Genomic DNA, 24,666 nt, shown 5'->3' on the forward strand with positions numbered 1-24,666 from the left:
ACAGATTTTTGTTTGTACAGTGCACCCTTGCCTTATGCAGGGGAATCGTTCCGGACCCCTCTGCATAAGGCAAATAGCACATATGCTCGAGCCCCATTGAAAATAATGGGGCTCATGCATGACACTCAGTGCAGTGCATGCACCACATGCATGCACGCCATTGCAACCCCAGCACTTGCTTTTCAGTGTAAACAGAAAGCCGCGTAAAAGGCACCCATGTATGATAACCCAATAATTTACTTAGCAAAATAAAAATACATCTATTGCAGACCATAGCCATGAACAGTATGATTGGTGTAATATGTTATACAGAATCCTCTATTCATGGCCTAAGGAGATATCTGATCTCTGCCTGGCACTTGAACATGCTATATATCGACATGGTGGTGAAATAGTACTTCAGATACTGCTGTTCAATGATACTCCTTTAAAAGCAAGTATTCTAAATTATTTGAATTGCAATAATGTGAAAAAAGATGAAATTGTGTGGCCATGGAAAGAGTATGAAGATGTTTTTAAAGGCAGTACTCCCCATGACATTTGTAGTGTCTAAGGGCTCTTCCACATTAGAGAAATATGCCTGAAGATTGTGATATTTGCTGCTGTAATTCTAGGGTTTTTAAATATGTCCAAATAACAGGTTGTACCAGACTATTTTCTGGCAGACTCTGGCATCAGCTGAAACATTTTATTCCTACCCTCAGGTGGGTTTCTTTTTAATTTTGAGTCCTGTCAGAACAATACTTTCCCTTTGTTTCCCCTCCTTTATTTTTCAGAGAAATGACACATTTACATAATATAACTCTTTTGTAATTAAAAAAAACCAAAACATCCAGAGAGATATTTTGCTGTTCAAGATAATTTGCTCTTCAAACCATAGGACTACCTCAGCCCACCTCAGTTACACAGACACACGCAACTACAAACAGTCCTGTACTGTTAGAAGGAGTGGTTGCAAAAGTTACACCAATAATCATAACCTGGCAAAATCCAAAAAGTTCTATCTTCAGAACTAACACTTCTTTATACCAACCTGGAAAAGCCCCATGAAATATCTGAAAAGCTGGGAGAATGGCCGAGCATCATATCCAGTATTATGAACATGTAATGTTGCAATTTGTTTCAATTTCCTATATGTTTAATTTCCTATATCCCTTTAAAACAAATTCTGAAACCATCACATAACAAAACATTAAATCTAAAAGCAATAAACTCTGAATTCTTCACATTTTGTGAAGGTTTGCTTGCACTAGAGGGGCTGAATGAGAGCTGTAGTCTGCAAGTTTCCTGTTTTCTATTCTGGTTAATTTACCATATTCTGAATTCTACATGGGATGTAAAACTTTATTGGAAATCTCTTTAAAGATTTGGAATACATGTTTTAAGAATAGGTCAAAGAATGTGTCTATCAGAGGGAAAGAGGGAATGGAGAGTGGGGCAAAAAGAAACAAAGTGCAAGGCCTGAATGAAAAAAAGATGGGATTGTACAAGGCAGGGATCAGCAAAGTTCAACCTGTGAGCAACACTCAGTCTAAGGCTATCTTCATAGCCCTTAGGGTTGTCTTTATTGAGGCTTCAGGAAAAACAAACCACAACAACAAACAGTCCAGCTAAAAATGTTTATTTACTGGTGTTGGAGACCTTAAGAAGTAGCAGCTTTACATTATATGTCTTCCCAAATTTGTCCCACAAAAGACTTCTGATCACTTCCACTTGCAATATTTGGTAAATGTTGCACATTTTGGCTGGTTTTTTTATAGGAAGCAACAAAAACAGACTGTTATAATTTGTTTCAGAAAGGTCTTGAAAAAAAATAGGTGTGGAAAATGTTCTATTGTCATTCCTAGGCACATAAATTAAATAGCTGCCAGCTCAGTGCTGGATAAATCTCCATTTCCCAAATAGCTTCTTTGGCAGTTATAAAATGCTATTTACATTTCCAGGTGATTTGGATGTACAGCTCTCTGTCTCTGCTCCCTATGGAAAGAATGTATCACAGCTCTGGACCCACATAAAGGGAAAGAAGCTCTAGCTTCTGATAACCTGGCCAGTTTTGCTGCTTATTGCATTGGCTTGCTTCACAAGCTGAGAAGCTGACCTTCTGAAACTGTAGTCGAGCTCAGATGGCATTAGTCACAGTGCTGTCTTTTTTATTATGCATACTTCAAATTTAAATCTGTAACAAGATGGTTGTGGATCAAGACCACAACTATTCCCTGTAATGAAATTAAAGCTGTTTTGAAAAATGAGAGCAGATGAAGAGTGAAGTGCATACTAAGAAAAAGAAATATTCAGGAGAATGGGGGGAAACCCAGTGAAAACACGAACATAGTAAAAAGATTAATTTATGTGGTACAAATGAATAGGAAAGAAGCAAAGCTAAAATGTGCTGGTTGCAATATAACCAAGGCTCCTGCCACATTGCAGAAATAATGCAGTTCAACACCACTTTAACTTCCATGGCTTAATACTATGGAATTCTGGGATTTGTAACTTTGTGAGATATTTAACCTTCCTTGCCAGAAAGCTTTGGTGCCCCACCAAATGACAAATCCCCAAATTGCATAGCATTAAGCCATGGAAGTTAAAGTGGTGTCAAACTGCTTTTTTTCCTGCAGTGTGACATCAGCTTGCATCCTAATTTTCATTCAGGTGGTAATACTGTCTTTTGGATGTTCCAGTTCAGAATGGAGTGTGTGTGTGTGTGAGAGAGAGAGAGAGGGGAGGGGGCAGAATTTTGCTCCATACAATAAAGAAAACTAGATGGCAAGAAAATGGCTCTAGTTTCAGAAATACCCTTGCATTTCTTCTTAGATATTAGGGTCCTGATCACACAACATTGTTTTATAAGTAGCACTGATATATTAGTAATCCATCATTAATCTGTTTTTTATTTGGGTTTTTTTTTTTACATTGCTACATATCTGCAATTTGCTGCAGTTTTAATTATAAGTACGTAAGCAATCCAAAGTTTGCATCCACAAACCCCAAGACTAATTTTCAGGGCCTAAATTCCTTAAGCACACCAGATGGGAAATAAGCAGGATCAGTACTGGTTAGTGCTTGGGTGGGATACTGCCAATGAATACAAGGTGCTGTATTTTAGAGGTGGTAAAACCACCACCCAGCATTTGGGGCCTAAGAAAATCCTATGAAGTTCATGGGTTTTCCATAAGTCAACAGGCACCTTGAACTTTCTCTCTGTGTCTCAACTGACAGACAGGTCATTATGAATACAGTGTGTCCTTGGTATCTGTCGAGGTTTGGTTCCAGGATCTCCTTTGGATATCAAAATCTGCAGATGCTCAAGTTCCATTAAATATAATGGCATAATAAAATGGCATTAATGTAACATGGCAAAATCAAGGTTTGCTTTTGGGAATATATATCATTTTTGAATATTATCAAGCGGTAGATGCTTGAATCCTTGGATAAAAAATCAGTGGATATAGAGGGCTGTCACTATGCACCAACAGTACAATTAAAGCACTCAACAATGTGACTACCTTGTGGAGACTGACAAAATAATAAATGAAAAAAATCACATTATTTATTATTATTATTAACCTTTATTTATGAAGCGCTGTAAATTTACACAGCGCTGTACATGCAATCTTTTTAGTTAGACGGTTCCCTGCCCTCAGGCTTACAATCTAAAAAGACATGACACAGAAGGAGAAGGGAGTGGTGGAGGGAGAGGGTAAGAGGTCCAGCAGTTCCTCTCTACCTCCGAGGCCTGGACCAAGGCAGATGGACTGGAGGGAGGGCTTGGCTTCAAAATGGAAGGTTAATCTTCATCCAGGGAAAATACATACTCTCAAGTAGGATAATACATATACAATACATAGCATTACAGGAAATGGTTTGATAAACAGGCACTAAAAGAACATCAGATGGTAAGCGACAATTATGCAATGCCTGGAAAGGCTTCTCTGAACAAGATAGTTTTCAACTCCATTTTGAAGCTAGTTAAAGAAGTGATGGCTCTTGCTTGTGGGGGAAGAAGGTTCCAGGAGTGAGGGGCAGCAAGTGAAAAGGGGCGAATCTGGGATGGGGCAGAGGAAATCCTGGGCTGAGACAGGAGCCCTTGACTACCAGAACGGAGGGCCCTGGTGGGAAGGTGAGGAGAAAGAAGGTCTGATAAGTAAGGAGGGGCCAGTCCATGGAGGGCTTTAAATGTCGACAGCAGGAGCTTATACTAAATGCGGAAGGGGAGAGGGAGCCAGTGAAGGGATGCCAACACAGGAGAGATGTGGTCAGAGCGGTGGGTGGAAGTGATAATGCGTGCAGCTGAATGCTGGACAGAGATTAAAGGACAGAGGTGAGAAAGAGGAAGCCCAGCCAGGAGGACGTTACAGTAATCAAGTCGGGAGATCACTAGGGCATGGACCAGGATCTTGGCAGTAGAGGCGGAGAGATATGGTCGGATTTTGGCAATATTGTACAAAAAGAATCTACAAGCCTTGGCTGTGGTCTGGATCTGAGGGATACACGACAGAGAAGAGTCAAAGATAAAACCAAGACTGCGGGCTTGCTGGACTGGTTGAACAGAAATGTTGTCCACAGAGACAGAAAAAGAGTGTTGAAGGATGGGCTTAGGAGGAAAGACAAGAAGCTCCGTCTTGGACATGTTGAGCTTCAAACGCCGATGGCGCATCCACTGCGAGACAGCTGTGAGGCAGGACGAGACTTGCTGTTGAAGCATTGGAGAAAGGTCAGGGGCGGAAAGATACAGCTGGGTATCATCGGCATTATTAATATGTCAAGGAAAAAGGAAAATATATAAGACCCTATTTAGCACATGAGCCAGTGTGGTACAGTGGTTTGAACTATGGACTATGCTTCTGGAAATCAGGGTTTGACTCCCTGCTTAGCCATGGAAAACCACTGTTTGATCTTGGGCAAGTCACACACTCTCAGTGCTAGAAAACCCTGTGATAGGTTCACCTTTTGATCGCCATAACTTTGAAATGACTTTAAGGCATACAACAACAACAACAACAACAACAACAACAACAACAACAACATAAGAAAATGCAAGGAATTCTATAAACTAGGACACTTCAGTTTGGTAGTTCACCAGGAACCCCAAATACACAGGAATCTTGATGGTCTTGAACTCTCATGCTTGATCATTCAAACCCCCTAGCCCTCAACATAAGTCAACAGGTGACTTGAAGGTACATACAAACAAAAGCATCCTTGATTCCCTAGCATCAGTGAAGGTAAGCACAGTTGTACTGCCATTACATTACAAAATATATTTTTGTTCTGGTGTGTAAATTAATTGCTATGGGCTCCATCCAGACTTATCCATGCTTTATTCCCACCGGATCCAATGGAAAAAGTTAGGCAGAACTAATTTAATTTCTGATCCCATGTCGAAGAAGTTGAACAAACAAACAAGCAGCTTTGGACCTTTTGGGGAATGCTGAGGCAAAGGTGCAGTCAAAGAAGTAAGCTGTATCCATCTCATATCCAGAGCTTGGGGGGAAAATGACAGGATACAGTTCATTTAATCTGTTATATTTTTTTACCCAAACAAAGGCTAAATGTCACTAGAACATTTCCTTAACTAAACAATGGTAAATCACATTTAAAAATCACTTGCAGCAGTGTCTCAAGCCATTAGCATTAATCCATTCCTGGGCTGGTGCGGAGATAGGAATGAAGTAGATGCTGCTTCTTAGGTTGGCTGCTTACTTGTGGCTTCTAGGCTGTTGAGGTGGGCCCAGGGCCATATGAAATCAAAAGCGAGAGAAGTAGAGGGATTGGGTAGACAGAACATCAGCCAATATGACAAGGAGAGAGTTCAAGAAGAACAGCGACAAGAGGAAAAGGTGAGCTGGCTGAGCAGCAGCAGAGGCAGCCTTATGCTATATCATTAGCTAATCAGGACCAACATGGTGTAGTGGCTGGAAAATGGGACTAGGACTGAGAGATCACTGACCTGAACTGATGATGCTCTACGTGGCCATGGAAATCCATTGGATGACATAGCTTTAGCCCCAGAAAACCCCATGACAGGTTCACCTTATGATACAACGTGTAGGCACATATCAACAACAACAACAACAATCAGGATTCCACTTGAATCTCTATGTCCCCTCTCCTTGTCCCACCCTCTCACCAGATTCCCTGCAGAACAAGAACCTTTTAAATGTTATAAAGAGTGAGGAACATGGAGATTTGAAGAGTAGAGAGCAAGGAAAGTCCTTCCTGGTCCCTTTCTCTTGATGCCTTTGCTGCTTTTTAATGGATATGCTTTCAAATGGCTTTTAACTGTCTTGATATCTTTTAACTTTTGTACATTTTTAGTGATGTGTCTGTATCTGTTTTAATTTTGGAATTAGCTTGGAGTCCCAGGATCATGCAGCAGCATCTCCATCTCCTCCCCCTCCCCCTCCCCCTCCCCCCGCAAAACTGTTTAGGAGGTGGTCAAACTACAGCAACGCAAACCAGCAAATTTCACAGTTTAAAACTGTTAAATGATATTTTTAGCTTATACCCAAGAGAATACTCAGTTATGCTCTCCTTTCACTACCAGGCAAAGAACTTTTAATTTAAAGAGGCACTTGATGATTAATTGGTTTTGAGGAACTAATTTTTAATTGGGGGGGAGGGTTGTTGTGTTTTTATCTTTATTGCTTTGTCTTTAGAAAGGCAGGACAGAAAATACATACATACATACATACCCCTGCAGAATTCACCAACCCAAACTATATTCTAAATCTGATTTCTAGACCCCAGGTAAGGTAGTCCCATTGAATGTTTTCATATTTAGCAATTGATGCTATGGGCCTACTATAGATGGAATTGGCAAAGATTTAAAACTAAGTACCAAATATACTTTTTAAATGTGCACAAATGGAAAGTCCTAAATCTTCGCTAATACCATTTACGGTAGATCCATAGCATCAACTGCTGAATATAAAACCATTATGTCTGTAAATCCCACTGCTTCAATGGGACTATCTTACTGAATTTTAGGAACTCCTCTAAGCCTGGCAGTTTGTCATGAATACAAACTACAGTCCTATTCATATAAAGTCCAAGAGGCCTGTGTTCAAGATTGTAAAGGGCATTTATTGTGCCTCTGTGCAAACAGATGACTTGTACTTTTCACTATGCTCAATAAAAACCATCTAAAAGATGAAGAAAAAATATTGGAAGATCTAGAAAGACATGAAGAAAATTACTTAGAAGGTGAGCAATGATGGAATGGAAGGAAAATAAAAATAAAAATCCCATGGGGAAAAAGTAGTATTGACAGACAGTGGTATTTCCAATATATTGCTGCAACTGTGGTTGATATAACTGAAGAACAGGAAAGGAGCCATGTCAGGTACGTCTGGTAGAAAGTCACTGGTGATCTTACCAAAAAGGACACTCTGAACATTTCTAGAGCTGAAGATATAGCCATGGTTGTCTGATTTAGTATAAAAAGAAAAAGCAGAGTTGCAGCACTTTTAAGATTAATTTATAACAACATAAACTTTCATGGGCTACAACTGATTTGTTCAGATGAAACTCACTCCTTCAGCTCCAGATGTTTCCAAAAGACTCTGCACAGGTATAGAAAAGCCATATTTGTGAGCCACAGAGACCACAAAGAAGAATATAAATTAATAGCAAAAGGTCTTAGGACCCTTACAGGTTCATATGGGGAGATACAGGAGCGAAACAGATGGCCCCAATGGGGCAGCTTGGAGCTGCCCCTTTTAGGCTGTATTGGGGCCACGGCAAACAGATATGTGGCCCCAATCCAGCCAGCTCCCATCCCATATAGCAGTGATGGAGAACCTTTTAGAGACCGAGTGCCTAAACTGCAACCCAAAACCCACTTATTTATCGCAAAGTGCCGTGTCCCTCTGGATTTCTAGTGATAAACTCTAGTGAACTCTGTGTTGGGACGATGGTGCATGTGCCCACAGAGAGGGCTCTGAGTGCCACCTCTGGCACGCATGCCATAGGTTCGCCATCACTGCCATATAGGCACAGAAAAGATCCCTGCCTATTTGGGGTGGAAAAAGCCAGCCCCCTTTGCCTCTGGAGCCAACTTTTTGCTGGTTCTGGGACGCGTGGCATCTAAATGCCATGCCCCCAAGCCAGCAAGAAGCTGACTTTACTGGGCCATCTGTTTCAGCCCACAGTCTTTTCAAATAGTCTGAACCTAAGATGGACATCTAAGCACGTGCCATTTATATGTTTCATTTGTGGTTTGAAATGCTATGGGAGCTGCCACTGTTGAAAAGTTGCTTCCCATACTGTTTTGGTAACATTTGGAGAAAAATGATCCAACAAATTGTCTGACAGTGGATTTTGTTGCAATCTAAAAGTCAGTCATGGAGAATGGTTACATCACTTGGCTACTCTACTAGAGCACTTGCTTCCAAATAGTATATAGATGGTCTAGGATGGAGCAACAGTGTGTGCATCTCCCTCCCTCCCTCTCGTTCTCTGTGCTTTGAAAACCTTCATCCTAATGGTGTAAATAGACTTTATACAGACTTAATTCCAATGGTAAAAATACAGACTACATACTATAGATGCTTTTAGTTACTACTGCTTCAATACCATTTTCCATTCCCAGTCCTGAAATGTCTTTCATGACATGGCCTATGTTTGATATCATGATAAACCTCACTTTCACATACCTGCTCTTATTGCTGTCCAACTTGAAATAAAGAGACCAGACACATATGTGGGTTGAAATTGGGCCACTTTATTTAATCAATTAACCTATTTAACTGTTTCCTGAAAACTTGCAAATTTGAAGGAAGCAACCTGGTGTGGGAGCCGCTGTGGCAGGTGGTCTATTCCTCAGACCGCCTCCTCAGCTTCCCCTGGACGAAACACCTGAGCTCCATTGAAAAACCCATGCCTGGGTTGCTCACCAGCCAACTCACATCTGGAATGCCAGCCTGAGATTTCCTCTCTCAACTCACAGGACTTGATTGAGGGTTATATCCCAGGTCAGCCCTAATGAAGGTCTCTTTTCCGCTCTGTGGCTCCCAAGGTGGCCTGGATGCAAACAGACCAACTGCACTGTGCAGCATCAAGTCACACTGTTGGGTAATTTTTTGTGTTGCCTCCTCCACATCCCTGTGTATCATTACATGAACACATAACCACCAGTGATTGCCTCCTCTTTAGAAAGCCATCTCATTGGATGGCTGTCTTCTTTTAATTGGCCACACAGTCACATGTGTGACCTTCCACCACTACAAGTTCTCGGAACATCTAATCATGCCTCCCTTCATGCCCCCTTCACCCCATGCCCCCACTTGGACTGTCTGGTTTGTGTGTGTTTTACTTATCTCCATGAGAGGTGTCACACTTTCTCTTTTGGGCACTGCCACCCCCCACCGCTTGGGTATAGCAGCTCCATCCTTTCTTAATGTGCTCCTGTAACAGGGCGTTTATATGCACAATCAGGCGATAGAATACTCCTTTAGAACCACTTTGGTGTTGCTGCATTTAGAATAAGGGGGTGAAGGTGTACACCTTCCAGTAAAGAGTGGAAAAAAATCAACTTGTCTTTAGTGTAGCTTTTAGCCCCAGAGCACGGCTTGAGTGCAGTTTTTGGCTGACTGCGACGTGTGCACCCCGCCTAGAAACCAGCTGGAAACTGGCTTATTTTAACTATCTGCTTTTCTTTGCAACAAGCCACCTGAAATTACAGTTCAGCAAACCATAGTTAAGACTAGATGTGTTTTTGAGTTTAGACTTAATGCTACACTTTAGTCAGCCGAAATAGAACTGATCCAGTCATCTCTTGGGTGTCATGGCACCCATGGAATGGTGAAACTTGTGAGCCCAATGGGAAGGCTGGTCGTATTCCTACCTTTGTAAACTATAGTTTGTTATGCTATAAGGCTGTATAATTACATCTCGACAGGTAAACTTCACAAATTATTTTGTGACTCAGCAAATGAAGCAAGCAAAGGACCCTCATTTTGAAAAAGAAGATATGAAACCATGATTTAAAAAATCCACTGAATAAGCCCTTCAGGTATCTGATCAAATTCCAGCTAAGTACATATACTAATACATGCACACAAATACACTCACCCATTCATGTGCATGCTACATAACATATGTCCAATTTTTCAATGGGTAATGAACTTCTCCTTTGGCTTCTGACATTATCTATCCCACAAATGTGTTCATCATATACTAAAAACTGCAATAAATACGCTTTTTAAAGTGATCTTGTTGTACTGTTATGTTTCTTCTACTTTTTCTTTTGCCTCCCCCTCCACACAAAATAAAATAAATTTCCATGGGAAAAATATGACTTTTTTTTTAAAAAAAAGAGAGAATAATTTTTCTTCTAAACAACCATCTTCTAAACACCATAAATGACTGTTCATTAGCCTGTCAGTGTTTATAATGGCTTTCAGAACTGTAACAGGAATTAAAAATAGTTGAGTGAGTCGAAATGGACATTAATTTGTCATACTTAAATAGGAATGCTTGGATGAGCTATTCCCCAGCCCCCACCAGGGTTCCAAAATAAGAAGCAGTAATGTATTGCAAGCTGTTTGCACTGTGCCCATCATGAGTGTTTTTTTAATGTACCTAACTGACCCACCATAAAATAATGTAAGTTACAGGAGATGAGTCCTCATGGAAAAAAAACAAACAATGAAAATAGTCTGCAATTTAAATTTTGTTTTGTTCTGCAAGTAAGAAATGAAGAACTGATTAAAGGAAAAAGAGATGTTGTGAGAGAAAAAGAGATAGTAATAAGGAAGAGGGACTGGTTTAACCCCCCCTCCCCCACTCCCGAAGAACAATGTTATACATCAGAAAAAGCTTAAAGGCTGACAGTGCATGAAACACTTGACTGCTGAGTAATTTGAATGGGATGTGAAGCAAAATGAACATCGGGTAGTTTACTATGAACAGACTTAGTTGTTGTGTACCTTCAATTTGCTTCTGACTTATGGAGATCCTTAGGCAAACCTATCATGGGTTTCCCTGAACCAACTATATCCATTTAAAGTACTGAGGAATCAGCACTTCAAGATGGTGTAGCAGGTGTCTGGGAAACCACCTGAAGTGTGTGTTAGAATGAGAGAATTTCAAACAAAGATCTCATTTTGGTGCAGCACAAAAGCTACAGCCAGCACACTAAGGAACTGTTTGTTCTTAATGTTTTTTCTGTTAGATAATTACATAAATCCTGATGTGTGAGATGAATCTCAAAAGACAACCTTCTTTGTCCTATTTGTCTTTAAGATGAAAAGGAAGAAGGTGGAAGAAAGGAGACCATGGGTTGTTCCTCCAAAGGAGACCTACTCCTCAGTGTGGTTATGTTAATGCATGCTTAACCACCACAGGGTATCTCTAAGCAGCCAAGAAGGAAAGGGAAGAATTCTGGAAGATTTATTCAACTTTGTTATGTGAGATGCTAGCCGTGAAGAGCTTTCGTTAAACCTAAAGACTTTTATGAACATAAAATCAAATTAGACAGCACATTAAGGGTTCTATCTTCTCTGACTGATGTGCACGCGCAAACAACTCTCATTAACGGTAATGGCAGTTGCACACGCGCATCAATCGGAGAACAGATCCCTAAGTGCTTTATTGTTTTTCCTGGAGATTTTTCTCTATTGGACTTTAATTAAACTCCTGCTAGGCTTGCAAGTTTTTGGTTTTTAAGGGTTTTTCCCCCTCTCTCAACAAAAAGAAAAGTGAAATCAGTTCCTTTGCCAGATAACATTCCCCCTCCACTCCCATTATTTTGATCAAAGACTGCAAAATTAAAGGTCTCTCAGAAGTAAGATGTCTGTCCTGAAAGTTCCCTATTTGAAGCAAATGCACTCTGGAAGTTGATTGCTGGCTGACCAGGAAGCAAACATGCCCTAGCCTACTCCTGTGACTTTAACAACAGCTTGATTTACACAAATTAGCAGGTGAGACTTTTCAAAGCTCAGAGATGAGCATTATCACCTGCTACTGATTCAGATAAACCTGCTGTTAAAGGCACAGCTGCAGGATGGCAAACCTGAGTTGAGCAGGAAATGTTTAAGAAGTGAGAAAGAAAAAAATGAAGATGTTATGATCACACAGGCATCACATTGTTGGGCATCATGAGGAACTTGTGATTGCAGAAAACATATCTCAGAGTGTATTGCTATTAAACATCATCTCAATTCTTTTTTCCCTCTTAAAAGCATAAATACATTGTCTTTTAAATTATGCATATTAATCCTGCATAATAGTATTATGTTTTGGGTGCATGAATAATAAGCATAACAGGTCTCATTATGAGACAACACATATGCAGTTTATTTCCTTCTGTGTACTGTTCTCCTTGCAGACTGACAATTTCTTCAAAAGTAAATAGATAAATGCTGAAGTAATTCAAATAAGAAGTGAAAGTGGGGGTGAGGTGAAGGCAGGAGCAGGTAAAGCAACATTTGAAACACATTTCCCCAATTTGAGGCATTTCCCCCCCTGAAAAAGCACATAGGCTATTTAATTAACTGCTACTGTATGTGATGTACTTACTTATTGCTTCCACAAACTGTTCAAAGAAGCAGTATGGGAACAGTGGCTCAGGCAGCTCTCTGAAAAACATCTTGAGTGCTCCGGTGACAACGTGGATGTCCTCCCACTGGCTGTCGTCCAAATTCAACTTCTCTTCTGGGAAAACACGAGGAGAAATGGAACAACTGGTTTTAATGAAACAATTACAAGACACTAATTATTATGTTAATGTTTGCCTACTATCATCAGCAACCGTTAACAGCCTTCTGCACCTAGAGGTTTGGTGCTGTGCATGGCTTTTTTCTCCCCCTTCCTTTTTTCCCCCGTAAGAAGAAAACGTTTTCAATGGAATACCATCTGTAGGAATGCAGCTAACAAAACAACAACAACAAGAGGCACAAAGAGACAGTAGCATTGACACTGTATGTCAGATACATTTATTCCCATAATGCATCAGTAGGAAAAAATTAACATCACAGCTCAACATGATTCAGAGCTATTTGGTCTCGAGGCTAAGGGGCTAAGAGTTGCCAATGATGACCGGCTCAAGGGATAGACCTGAAGGCCTTACTGAGCCAACAGGAGACATATGCTAAACATGGCAATACAAAATGAGTTATTGCTTTACATGTGTTAGCCTTGCTATGTACAAGGGAATAATGGGCAACACTTTCTTTTTCTTTTTTTGCTTCTTTCTTTCTTTTCGCCTGAATGTAATGCCAGCAAGGAATTCTATATTCTGAGAAGTTGGGTAAGAATGGATATTAATTCCTCTTTATTGCTTCAAAAATATTTTGTTTGGTTTTTCAACTCTGGGAAGAAGATTTGCCCAGCAACAATATTAGACAGACCCCTGTTGGCCTACCTAGGCTATGCAAAGCTGTCAAAAATGATAACACGCTAAAGACAAACCACAAGTGCTTGCAAAACTGATTTTCTGAACAACAGAAATCTTTTTTCTTTTGAAGCTTGACTGAGCTGGGAAATTTAAATATAAAAGGAGGAGAGTGTAAAAAAATTTAATTCTAATAAAAAGATGGGGTGATTATTACTTTGGTTTCCTTTGAATACTTATTAGAAACATCTGGTACTGTATTATTATTAGCTACAATAAACTGCAGAATCACAGACCTGACAAAACTCTGAGGAAGTGAAAATGCCTGCCACTCTGAATTAAAAGGATGTTAAATTCTCACAATATCACCTGCTCCAGAAATGGATAGAATTCATAATTATGGGGTATTGCTTTAAATTTAGGGATATTTTTAATGCTAGTGAAGATATAACAAATGAGAAACTATTGGAGAAAAATAAAACCCCTCCAACATTTTCAAGAAACATAATCCTAGCAATTTCGAGTAGTAGTTGACTAGGGCTTCTTTAGTCAATTTTAATGCTATTTGTATAGCCTTTCTTCTGAAAAAAAATCATGGAAATAATCCCTACATCCTCCCATTTAATTCTTCCCTCCCAATATTTACTTCTCTTTGAAGAGTTTGTTTTCACAGTGAAGTTTAAATTTATGTATAACATTTCAAAGATATGGAAGCTATATCTTAGATACTCCAATATTCATAGTTCTTTTCACATGATCTGCCTCTTCTTTACTTTGTAATAATACGTTACTGTACAGAGTACAAACTGGTTTTCTTTTCATTAAAGATATAACATATCAAACACCTAGACTTTTCATCAACATAAAAACTATTCTCTCTTGGTACTGAATTATTAGAGCAGACTGAAAAGCAAACAAACTCGAAGATCAAATTTGATTGATTGTATTTCAACAATTAGTCTTTTATTCCCCCCCCCCCAACCACTGAATGAGACAGACAGCATCTTAGCAGGCCAGTTTGCACAGTTATCTGCTCACAATAGCATCAAAAAGAGAGACCTGATGGGGTTTACTGTCACTTTAAAGAACAGGGTGGGTTTTCACATTGTTGAAATCTGTCAGATATTTTGAAATGTCCCTCTCACTATGGTGCCACACCCCCTGCGTGCCCTTATAATAAAATTGGTTTTACTCCTGATTAAATCATTTTCTCCCTACCCACTACCATACTCCTCATAATGGACCTGTGTGCACTACAGCTGGTGTTCTTCCCATGGTACCAATTCTTACTTTATCTTTTAAGCACTTTGCTGCTAAGATCTCATGCAGAGTGCTTATGTTTTGTTAAGAGCTTCATTCTTCGAGAAATAGCTTAACACATGTTCTAAAAATGTTGTACAACTTATTGCTTAAAACACGTTTCGAAAATGTCTAAGTACTGTAGCTTTGGCACAAACCTTTAAGTGGAAACCTTTTCATTTAAAAACAAAACAAAACAAAAAAAACCCTTCCTCTGGCTTGGTATGTTTTTTTGCCTTCTTTTTCTTTCCCTTCCCTGTGCATTTCTATTATTCTATGATCTATGATCCTAAACATCTAACGTGGAATACATGGAGTCTAAGATTTTACCAAGAATTATCCCCCCAGATTTTTTACCATTTCCAGCTCTTCAAGAGAATGTGTTAGGAACTATCATCTTGAAAGCAAAGAGTGTCATTTTGCCTTCAAGCAAGAAAGTGACTTTAAATAAATGTTTGTTAGAAGGGAAGCATGCCAATTTAAAAGGAAAAAAGGCAGTTAAAAAAACAACTTGAAATAATAATCAAAGGTAACACTCCAATTTTTGTTATTAGCCATGGGAGAAACTAGAATACCATTGAGTGTGACCTGTTCAAATGTGACCTCCTGAAAAGAACTCTTAGGTTTGTAGCATACATGGGTGTGTGTGTGCGTGTGTACATGAACCCCCAATACCATGAACATTATACTGTGTAAATCTGCACACAGTTATGAACCATACAAATCAAACTGAAACTCCCACTCTTTTGAGGAATAGGGACAATGATGACAACAATTAGAACCAACAAGAGAGAGTATCCACAGAGTTATATAGCCTTCTGATACCATTTCAGTCACCACTGGTCCATTATATGGAATCTTGTGATTTGGAGTTAAACGTGGTACTAAAAACCTCTGTGTCCACTCACCTACAGCATTTCACCAAACTACATTCTGTAAAATGGAATTGTAATGGAGCCAGGACAAAGTGGCCTCAAATCAATATAATGATTGTATCCGATCTTCACTGTTTACAGGAATATTCAGATTCAAGGTTCCAGTCACCTAAGCATGTATTTCTCCAGAACAGTTTAAACTCTTTAGCATTAATTGAAGCCAGTACATCCTGCAACATTCTCTTTTGATTTGATGGACAGTGAAGAAAACAGTTAGGAAAATAATCAATTCATTTGAGATGTAGTGCTGGAGAAGAGTGCTGAGGATACCGTGGACAGCCAAAACAAACAAAGAGATGGGTCCTTGAACAGATCAGGCCTGAAGTCTTGCTGGAAGCCAAGATGATCAAATTGAGGCTGTTCTACTTTGGTCACATAATGAGAAGGCATGGAGATAATAATGCTAAAAAGGTAGATGGCTGTAGAAAGAGAGGAAAACTGCACGCCAGATGGATAGACTCAAACAGTGAGGCCATGGGACTGAATTTACAGGACCTAAGCAGAGCAGTGGAGTATAGGGGATCTTGGAGACATTTCATCCACAGGGCTTTAGTGGACTGACTTGAGGGCAGTTAGCAGCAACAACTCTTCAACTGGCACTCAGCATTCTATGGCTGCTGATATCCACTGAACTCCTGGAGTTGTGTTGTTAAAGAGGTTACTCTTTTCTGGTATTTAATTTTGTATATCTGCAAATATCAGCACCCACCTCTTAGCATTTGGATATCCTTTTCTTCATTATCAGCAGCTCTGAATTGTCTGAATTTCAGCTGGTATATTAATTCTATAATAATCCTAAACAACAGTTTGGGGGTTGCCATGTGACATTGAATAGAGGTGTTGCTGTGGGTTTGCCTTGAAACAATGGTTGATAATGGTTTGTCTTTTGAACAAAATAACATTATGAGCGTGAATGTTCCTAAACAGTCAGATAATGCTCCATTGTGGAAACTGACCTTTAGAAGATGGTTTAACAATGAAAAAATACTGGCCTAATATGAAAGACAGCAGGTATATTTTTGTATGGAAAACAACTGATGAATATTGCTGTGTGAATGCAAACATATTATTATTATTATTATTATTATTATTATTATTATTATTATTATTATTATTATTACTATTAACAGCATTTTGCCTGTGAGGGTGTCGCCACAATAAAACGCAAAGCCGCATGTGGAGGAAAGGCCACAACTTTAGTAATGCAAGCATCAGCAAAAGGTAGGGTTGGCCAAAAGCATGAGTTCTGGATCATCTTACAACCTGCCATTGTAGGATAAATGGCATGTCATATAAAGCAAGGCATCGGGATGAGCTAGGGGCTAGATTAACACCCTCTCATATTCATGCAACCCGCAGATTGCATTTAACTAAAGCCCCTAGTCACCGGGAAGCAGTGTCACGTTATGACCACAACGTATGTCCTCATCGCTCCCGTGTCCCATAGGGACTCTCAATACAGTGCTATGCAACCTTCTAGACCATGCCTACCCGATCCAGAACCTCTGCTGCCGCCACAAAGGCCGTTCCCAAAGGAATGCCACTGCCAACCCTACCCCGAACGCAACACCAACCAGGTTCAGAGAAGCTGCCAAGCCGGCCTTACCCATGCAAAAAAAAAATTAAGTCCAAATCAGCTGAAGCTGCAAACATATCGACGCGTTCAGCCTAGTGGATGTACAATGAAGAAACACATAATGTCCACCAATGAAAAGCCAGGTTCAACCTCAACGCTGACAGAGTGGAAACCAGTAATCACAGTCATCCGCCTGGGCAGCGGCTCAGCCTAAAACCGCAATGATAGTACTCGGTCCAAACCTGAAAGTGAAAGAACTGAACAATGTGCAAAACAGCAAACAAAACAGTACAAAGATCCAGTGATCAAACATGCCATGAGAAAGGTAAGGGATAGGAGCACCCACGCGAACCAGGTGAACCAACCACAGCTCAAGCATGGCTATTTAGGAGCAGGGCCAGCTCCCCTGCTGTGCAAAGAGGCAGAGCAAGGAATCTGCGAGGCCAGAGATTTGGGAAGGGTTAAAGGGCAGGACAGCCTAGCATGAGGACCTCTGCAAAAGGCACAAATGTGATCAAATTTGCACTGCATGCGAGAACACTTGCCAACATTGAAATCTCGGCAAACAAGGCCCGGACTATCGGAAGGAGCAGAGCAAGTGGAAGATGCAGGTGGCACGGCCTGAGTTCCAACATCCAATAGCCAAATTTCAGAATGAAGGTGATTCCATTGCTCTCTAGAATTCTGGGAAGCATGCTGACGGAAAGCCGTATCATAAGCGATGGCTGCTGCCCTGCCGGCAAACTCTCTGGCCTTAAGGACATGCAGCAAATGGCTGTTGAGCTGCCAAGCCCGTTCAGGGAAGGCTATGGAAACCACAGCCCTAAAAACGGTGAAACCTTCTAGCCAGTTGTCAAAATTGTGGTCAACTGGAGGGGAAAAGGGGGCCTTCTTTTTTTTCCCTTGGATGAGGTAACCGCCAAAGCTTCTTGACCTGTCGGAGGGACCAAACCAAAGACATCAACGAAACAGCCTCTGAGAATCAGCTTCCTGTTTTTGTGAGATAGATGAGAGCCAGGAGGGCACTCTCCAGGTGCGCAAACTGGAAACCCTTGTGCTTCATGGTCGACCCAAACCCCCTGAAGACCGGGTCGCCAGTTACGATGCTTGATGGCCCAGCGCGGCATGCCTGGGGCCAAGGCATGCTCAACCCAAAAGCGATCTCTGCCAGAAGGTAAAGGTGAGTTAACAGCATTGAAAGCATCTTGAGCAGCTTGAGAGGATCGAGCCCGTCGGTGTCTTTTCTTGGCTCTGTAACCTTTCTTGCGCCGTCTACGTCTGTTGTCACCATCAACGTTGCCAAACGCCTCGCTGTCCGAACTGGAAGATGATGACAACGTCAAACTGGAGCTGGATGATGACAAGACAAAAGAATGCTTCGCTGCCACAGGGGTCTTGTCACGGTCTGCTGAAGGTACTTGGCTGGAAGATGAGGCTCCAGGAGATCTGGCAACTGTCAGAAGTGAAGGAGATTCTGGATCACCTAGCTGGCAAGGCGAAGTGGCTTTTGCAATCAGCTCAGCAATGGAACATGACAGCTCCGACATTGCCGATTGAGACAAACAATGAACAGCTGGCGATGGCCCAACATGTGAAGATCTTGATGTAGAAACTATTCTGGAACTTGAGCCCAACGTAGTATCAGAGGAGGAAGTGGCATTAAAATTCAAGGCCGGCATACGTTGAAGTTCCCCAGATTGACCAGACGTAATTTGCGTAGCTACTGCCGAGGATGTCTTTTTGTGCCCCGCTTTGTTGGGCATGATGAATAAACAGTCAGCAATTGCCAGTTAGAAAGAGCAAATAACAAAACAGGTGGCTGAGAGAGAGTGACCAGGCTGAAAAAAATTTGAACAGAGAACAGCAAGCAAGCCCAACACAGGGTGTCCTTGGGCAAGCCACACACTCTCCAAAACCAAAAGCCCTATCCACATACAGGAGGGGAGGGAAAACAGCCGAAACTACACACTAGCTGGGCCCCATGGCAGGGAGCCCAGCCCAAAATGGCGGCCGCCGCAGCTCTCTATCCTTCAAGACTGCAGTAAGGGTGGGAGAGGGGAAGGAAGCCCCCACCTGTCTTGTGCAGGGCCGCAGGGACCCTAATTCCAAAGCGGGGAGGAGGGGGCAAACCCCTTGTGCTCACCTCCCCAAAACTCGGCTCTGCTCAGCAGCAGAGCCAAGCACCGAGCAGGACGCCGCATGGCCTATATATAGGCCTGTTCCAAAGGTAGGGGCCAAGAGGGGAGTCGCCCCGCCCCCAGGAGCAGCCCGCCAATCGGCTGCCCTGGAGGACCGGGGCAACCATAGAGAGGGACTATCCGCCGCCTAGAGCATCGCTCAGGAGGCAGAAGTCCCTCCTTTTCCCCCCTTGGCCGGCCAATTGGAGGCCAGCATGCCCCAGCAAAGCATGCTGGGGCGCGCCAGACCTCAGTGGCACCAGGCCCCCAGTGGCAACGCTGCTTGCCCGGTGAGTTGGGCGGCCGCCTTATTTGTAGAGCACTGTAAAGTTTGCACAGTGCTTTACATAGCAAGGGTCAAATAAAATGAGGGGGGGAAAAGGATGAAAACCTGCCAAGTGGCGTACAATCTAAAACAACAACAACATCACATGATTAAAATATCTCTAACATAATACTAACTAGTATACAATAAAAAGAAAGTAAGCAGCAGATTAACAATCAGTAATTTGGAATGCCTCCCTAAACAAGAGTGTCTTCAATTCGGACTTAAAATTAGCCAAGGAATTAATAGTTCTTAAGTGTGGGGAAGAGAATTTTTTTTTAAAGGAAGGACACAATTCACAATTAGAAAGCAACATTTTGTGGAAAGAATCATGTTTGTTCTTTGAGGATCTAGTGTGGGACATTGATTCGCTGTTTTTAAGACTGCCATGCCATCTGCTTTCACCTATGCTCAGTTTATATAAATTAATCCAATATTACAAACACTAAATAGGTCCTCACAATATCCTATCCTGAAAATGGGATCAACAATCTGGGTCCAAAACATAGTGCAGAAATAATCCAGTTTAACAATAATAATAATAATCCAGAAATTATCCTTAAGAAGAAGAGCCCACCCTCCATGGCATCTGACTCCATCTGGCCTGGAAGGAAATGAAAAGACTGGCCCAATGTCATCGGGTCTATTCAGTGTAAGAAGAAGGGACTTCCGTCTGGTCCATCTGCTTTCTTCCAGGCCTCAGAGGGAGAGAAGAACTGCTGGACCGGATCCTCTTCCCCACCACCATTCCCTTCTCCTTTTGTGTTGTGTCTTTTTAGATTGTAAGCCTGAGGGCAGGGAACCATCTAATTAAAAATAATAATTGTAAGCCACTCTGATAGCCTTCAGGACTGAAGAGTGACGTGGAAATACCATTAAAAAAAGATTGAGATCACTTTAACTACCCTTGCTCAATGCTAGGGAATTCTAGGAACTGTAGTTTTATGAAACATTTAACCTACTCTGTCAGAGCGTACTACAGTTACTACAATACTACAATAAACTACAGTTTCCAGAACTCCCTAGCACTGAGCCAGGGCAGTTAAAGCAATCTCAAACTGGATTATTTCTGAAGTGTGTTTTGGACCCTGGGTAGTTCATTTAGTTTTTAATGAACTGTCTAAGTTACTGATCCCATATTAAGAATAGAATTCAGTACCATGGATAGCTCCTTTAAAGATCAAGCTGGATCCTGCAGTGGACTGACTGTCCCACTGACATGTAAGACACCACCTACCATTGGTCATCCTGACAAAATAAGTTAGGTTATCTACGAAGCAGAGGCATCCTACTATCAAAACAGAAGAGATGAAGGATGAGAGTTCCAGTTTCATAGCATGACATTATTCAGAAAGGGCACAAAAACAGAAGACAGAGCAGCAAAGACATCCAGACGAAACACTAGTGGAATTAAAAAACAAAACACTCCTTATTGGAATATGAGCATGAGTGGAGCCACTGCTTCCCTGTCACAGAAGCCATCAGCTGTCACTGGTGGTGACTGCAGCCCATCTAGATTCCTCAGTCCCAGTTTTGCAATCCCCAGTTCAAGTAATCCTTTTCAGTCCCAAACAACAATATCCGAAAATCAGAAAGGCTGTGCATTGCAAAATGTCTTAGATGAACATTTGTGGATGTTGTTAAAATTTAGTGCTGATAGATGAAAATGTATTATAAATAGTAAATGTGGAGTTATATGAATATAAGAACAACTACTGTGGTCTTTTGACTGTCTGGAAAAGTAAAAGAAACCCCAATAATCTAGTAAAATTTCCCTTGCAGTCAGTCATATGGCAGGACAGAATCAGAAGGTCACAAGTATGCAGGACCTCACTAAGATCTATGAAGTCTAGCACTTTATTTCCAACAATAGTCAGCCTGATAATGGTGATGATGATAATGATGATATTTATTTATATCCTACCTTTTCCTCAGTTTGTGACTCAAGGAGTCTTACAACTGTTAAAACAAGTATAGTTAAAATTTAACAGCATACAATAGTTAAAAAGCTATTAAAGCACCATAAAAATGAATCCAGTTCTAAAAAAATGAAACAGCAACAACTTAAATCTAGTATATTATACAAGGCCAGTTTCCCCTAAAAAGCATTTTCAAATTCTCCCAGAATCAAAATGGTTTTAACTGCTTGTTGGAAGATAGTAAGTAGGGTAAGGAGAGTGCCAGTCTAGCCTCTCTGGAAAGGGAGTTCCAGAGCCTGGGAGTAGTCACTGAGAAGGCCCTCTTCCATTCTCTTTCCAAATGTACCTGTGATGGTGGTGGAAGAAAGCAAGTCTTCAATCACAGGCAGGTTCATGTGGTTCTTGAAATAATCTGGACCTGAACCTTATAGAGCATCATCAGCACTTTGAATTATGCCCAAATGGGCAGCCGGTGGAACTGTTGCAGAAAGGGAGTCGCGCAGTTCCTGTAGCCAGCTCCAGTTAACAATCTGGGAGAATCTCCTTGGACCAGCTGAAGTTTCTGAAGCACTTTTCACAAGTAGCCTTATGTACAGTGCATTACAGTAATCCAAATGGAATGTAGCTAAGTTGTGTGTCACCATGACCAGATCTGATACCTCTGAAAGCTCCAAAGATGGTGGGGAAAAGTATGATGTCTGTAGCATTCCTGATCCTTGGAAATATACAGCCTGTGATCATAGAGATTTTCTTTACCTACCACAGATGACAGCCAATAGTGCCTCTGACTTAAGATAATGTCTTATCAAGTCTGCATATTGCAGGGAACATAAATAAGAGAGTGGGAATGAACAAGGTACAGAGTAGGAATGAACAACTCCAGATCAATACAATTTATTGAGTAGCCCAAGGGCCATTTCAAAATACTAGTAACAAACAACTTCAGATGGTTACACCAAATGAAAGAAGCCACATGTAGGAATATAATAGGCCTTACTACTACAGTCACTACTACTACTAATAATGCAACCCTATTCAGATATTCATTTGCTGGGAATAATAAATGTGTGAGGAGGGGGAATAAGCTAGCTCCCACACCTTTACAGCCATTTCCATTGCCCTCCACAATGAAAAGTGACTGTCTGAAAAAGAGGATTCTTCTCTTATCTGTAGAGGCTTTCTACATGATTCTGAAAACTTAAAAATCAGTGATCTAGATTGTGTGGAGAATCTTAATGGGCAGAAAAACCTCTTCACGTGAAAACAGCATGACTGGTGGGAAAAGGGCTGCCACACTGCTTCTCCTTCCATGTTTATTTGTCCCAGAATCTGAATACATGAATCAGGCCTTGAGTTGTCCCCCCCCCCCACCGGAAATGTTGGTATCTCTCTGTTTAAGGAAGGGATGATGGCTGCTGAATGGAAAATTGATGCAGAAACTCAATATTTTGACCTAAATAAATGATAATGCAGATCTAACAGCAATAATGTTGCCTATGTCTTCATGCACACATTAATAGAATACCCATTTCTATGGTGCTTAGTGTTCAATTAGTGAAGTAACTGTAACTAAAAAGCACATGCTCTATGCCTGTTGGAGTGCTTTTGTTTATTGCAGTACTCTGAAACTTCAGTTCACTGACCTGAGGGCAAGCTGGAAAAACCTGGTACTGCTAATTTAAATCTTAATTGGAGTTAGAGGGAAATAAGATTATACTGTGGTATGCTCGTTCTTGGATTGACTCCACTGATACCCATTGAGTCACACCGCTCAGAGATGAACTTTGCCATTCTTACTGCATGAAGTAGTCCAGTATATCCAATAAAATCACGAGCAGTTCAGAACAAGTACGTGATGAAGATACAGACAATAATTCAAAAGACTTTTGAGACAAGTTTAGCTGGCAACCCAAATTATACTGGATAAATTACCATTGTTATCATTATCTATACACAGACAGAAGTATGGAAACACAGAAATATGAATGAAGTTATTGTCATGCTATCATGGACTTATCCATTCTTCACCTTCTTGGCACAACATTTTAAGAATGTAGCACTGCTCTAAATAGTTGTCATGTTCAGTAACTTTGGCACCTTGATCTTACAGATCTAAACAGCTGCAATTTTAAATAGAGTGACTTGTATTGATATTACTATAACCACAGTGTGCATAAAGCAAGGGGGGCAAGGGGCTGTTTTTGTTTATTGCAAACCATTCATAACAGGTTACTACTACCCTGATAGGATTTAACTATGAAAAGGAATAATTAGATTCCTTATTCTCTCCCTCTACCCCACTATATCTATAACTTATGGTTTCAGATATCCACAGAAAGCTCCTGGAATATCAGAGATCATTGCTTTTATGACTCTCCCTCTCTGTAGGTATGTGTTTTTGTGTGCCTTCAACTTCCCTGTCAATTTATTGTGATGCCTAAAGTACTACTAACTGCTTGTTGGAAGATAGTAAGTGATTTTGCTAGTTCCTTCCTGACTGTGATGTGTGTGTGTGTGTGTGTGTGCGTGCACAGTGCAGCGGGCATGCTATACGTGTGACAAAGAGGAAATGGTGCACGTGCCTGTGGCGCACCATGCCACATGCACAAGCCCCATCGGTTTCAATGGAGCTCAAGCACACGTGGAACGTGCCTCATCCCCCACATAAGGCAAAAAATTGGTACAACTGATAATATTTTTCCCTACCAAGAAAGTAAATTGGACAGAGGTGAGCAAAAGGGGTGGATAAGAAATATAATATCTAAGTTAGAAATTAAAAAAAAACTTGTTGAATTACTCCAGCATTCCTAAAATGCCACCAATGGCTCCCTATTTCCAGTGTCTGAAGAAATGACAACTCCTGGCTCCATTTTGACTGTGCAAAGTTGGAATGGTCAAAGAGGCAGGGGCTGGAGTTGTCATGTCCATGTGTTGCTCAACCCAGAATGTACACTTTTGTATAATCTGAAAAGGCCACACATATGGCTGCAACAACAGCATTAGCTAGGAAAAGTGTAGGAACAGATAATGCAAAGCAGATTCAAGGAGAAATGATGTAGAAATTATAAGCATACACAGACATAACATTAGCAAGGAAAT

General features: G+C 41.0%; 1 protein-coding gene across 3 annotated transcripts in view; it reads right to left on the bottom strand.

Moving 5' to 3' along the window:
• ARHGAP15 (Rho GTPase activating protein 15) overlaps positions 1 to 24,666 on the bottom strand; it is a 558,688-nt gene that overhangs the window by 74,973 nt on the left and 459,049 nt on the right. For all 3 annotated transcript variants that reach the window (XM_042466422.1, XM_042466424.1, XM_042466423.1), the window contains one exon: positions 12,523 to 12,657. In XM_042466422.1, coding sequence (XP_042322356.1) covers positions 12,523 to 12,657 — 135 coding nt within the window. The remainder of the gene's footprint in view (positions 1 to 12,522; positions 12,658 to 24,666) is intronic.

The sequence above is a fragment of the Sceloporus undulatus genome, chromosome 1 (assembly GCF_019175285.1).
Source record: "Sceloporus undulatus isolate JIND9_A2432 ecotype Alabama chromosome 1, SceUnd_v1.1, whole genome shotgun sequence".
NCBI classification, from domain to species: domain Eukaryota; kingdom Metazoa; phylum Chordata; class Lepidosauria; order Squamata; family Phrynosomatidae; genus Sceloporus; species Sceloporus undulatus.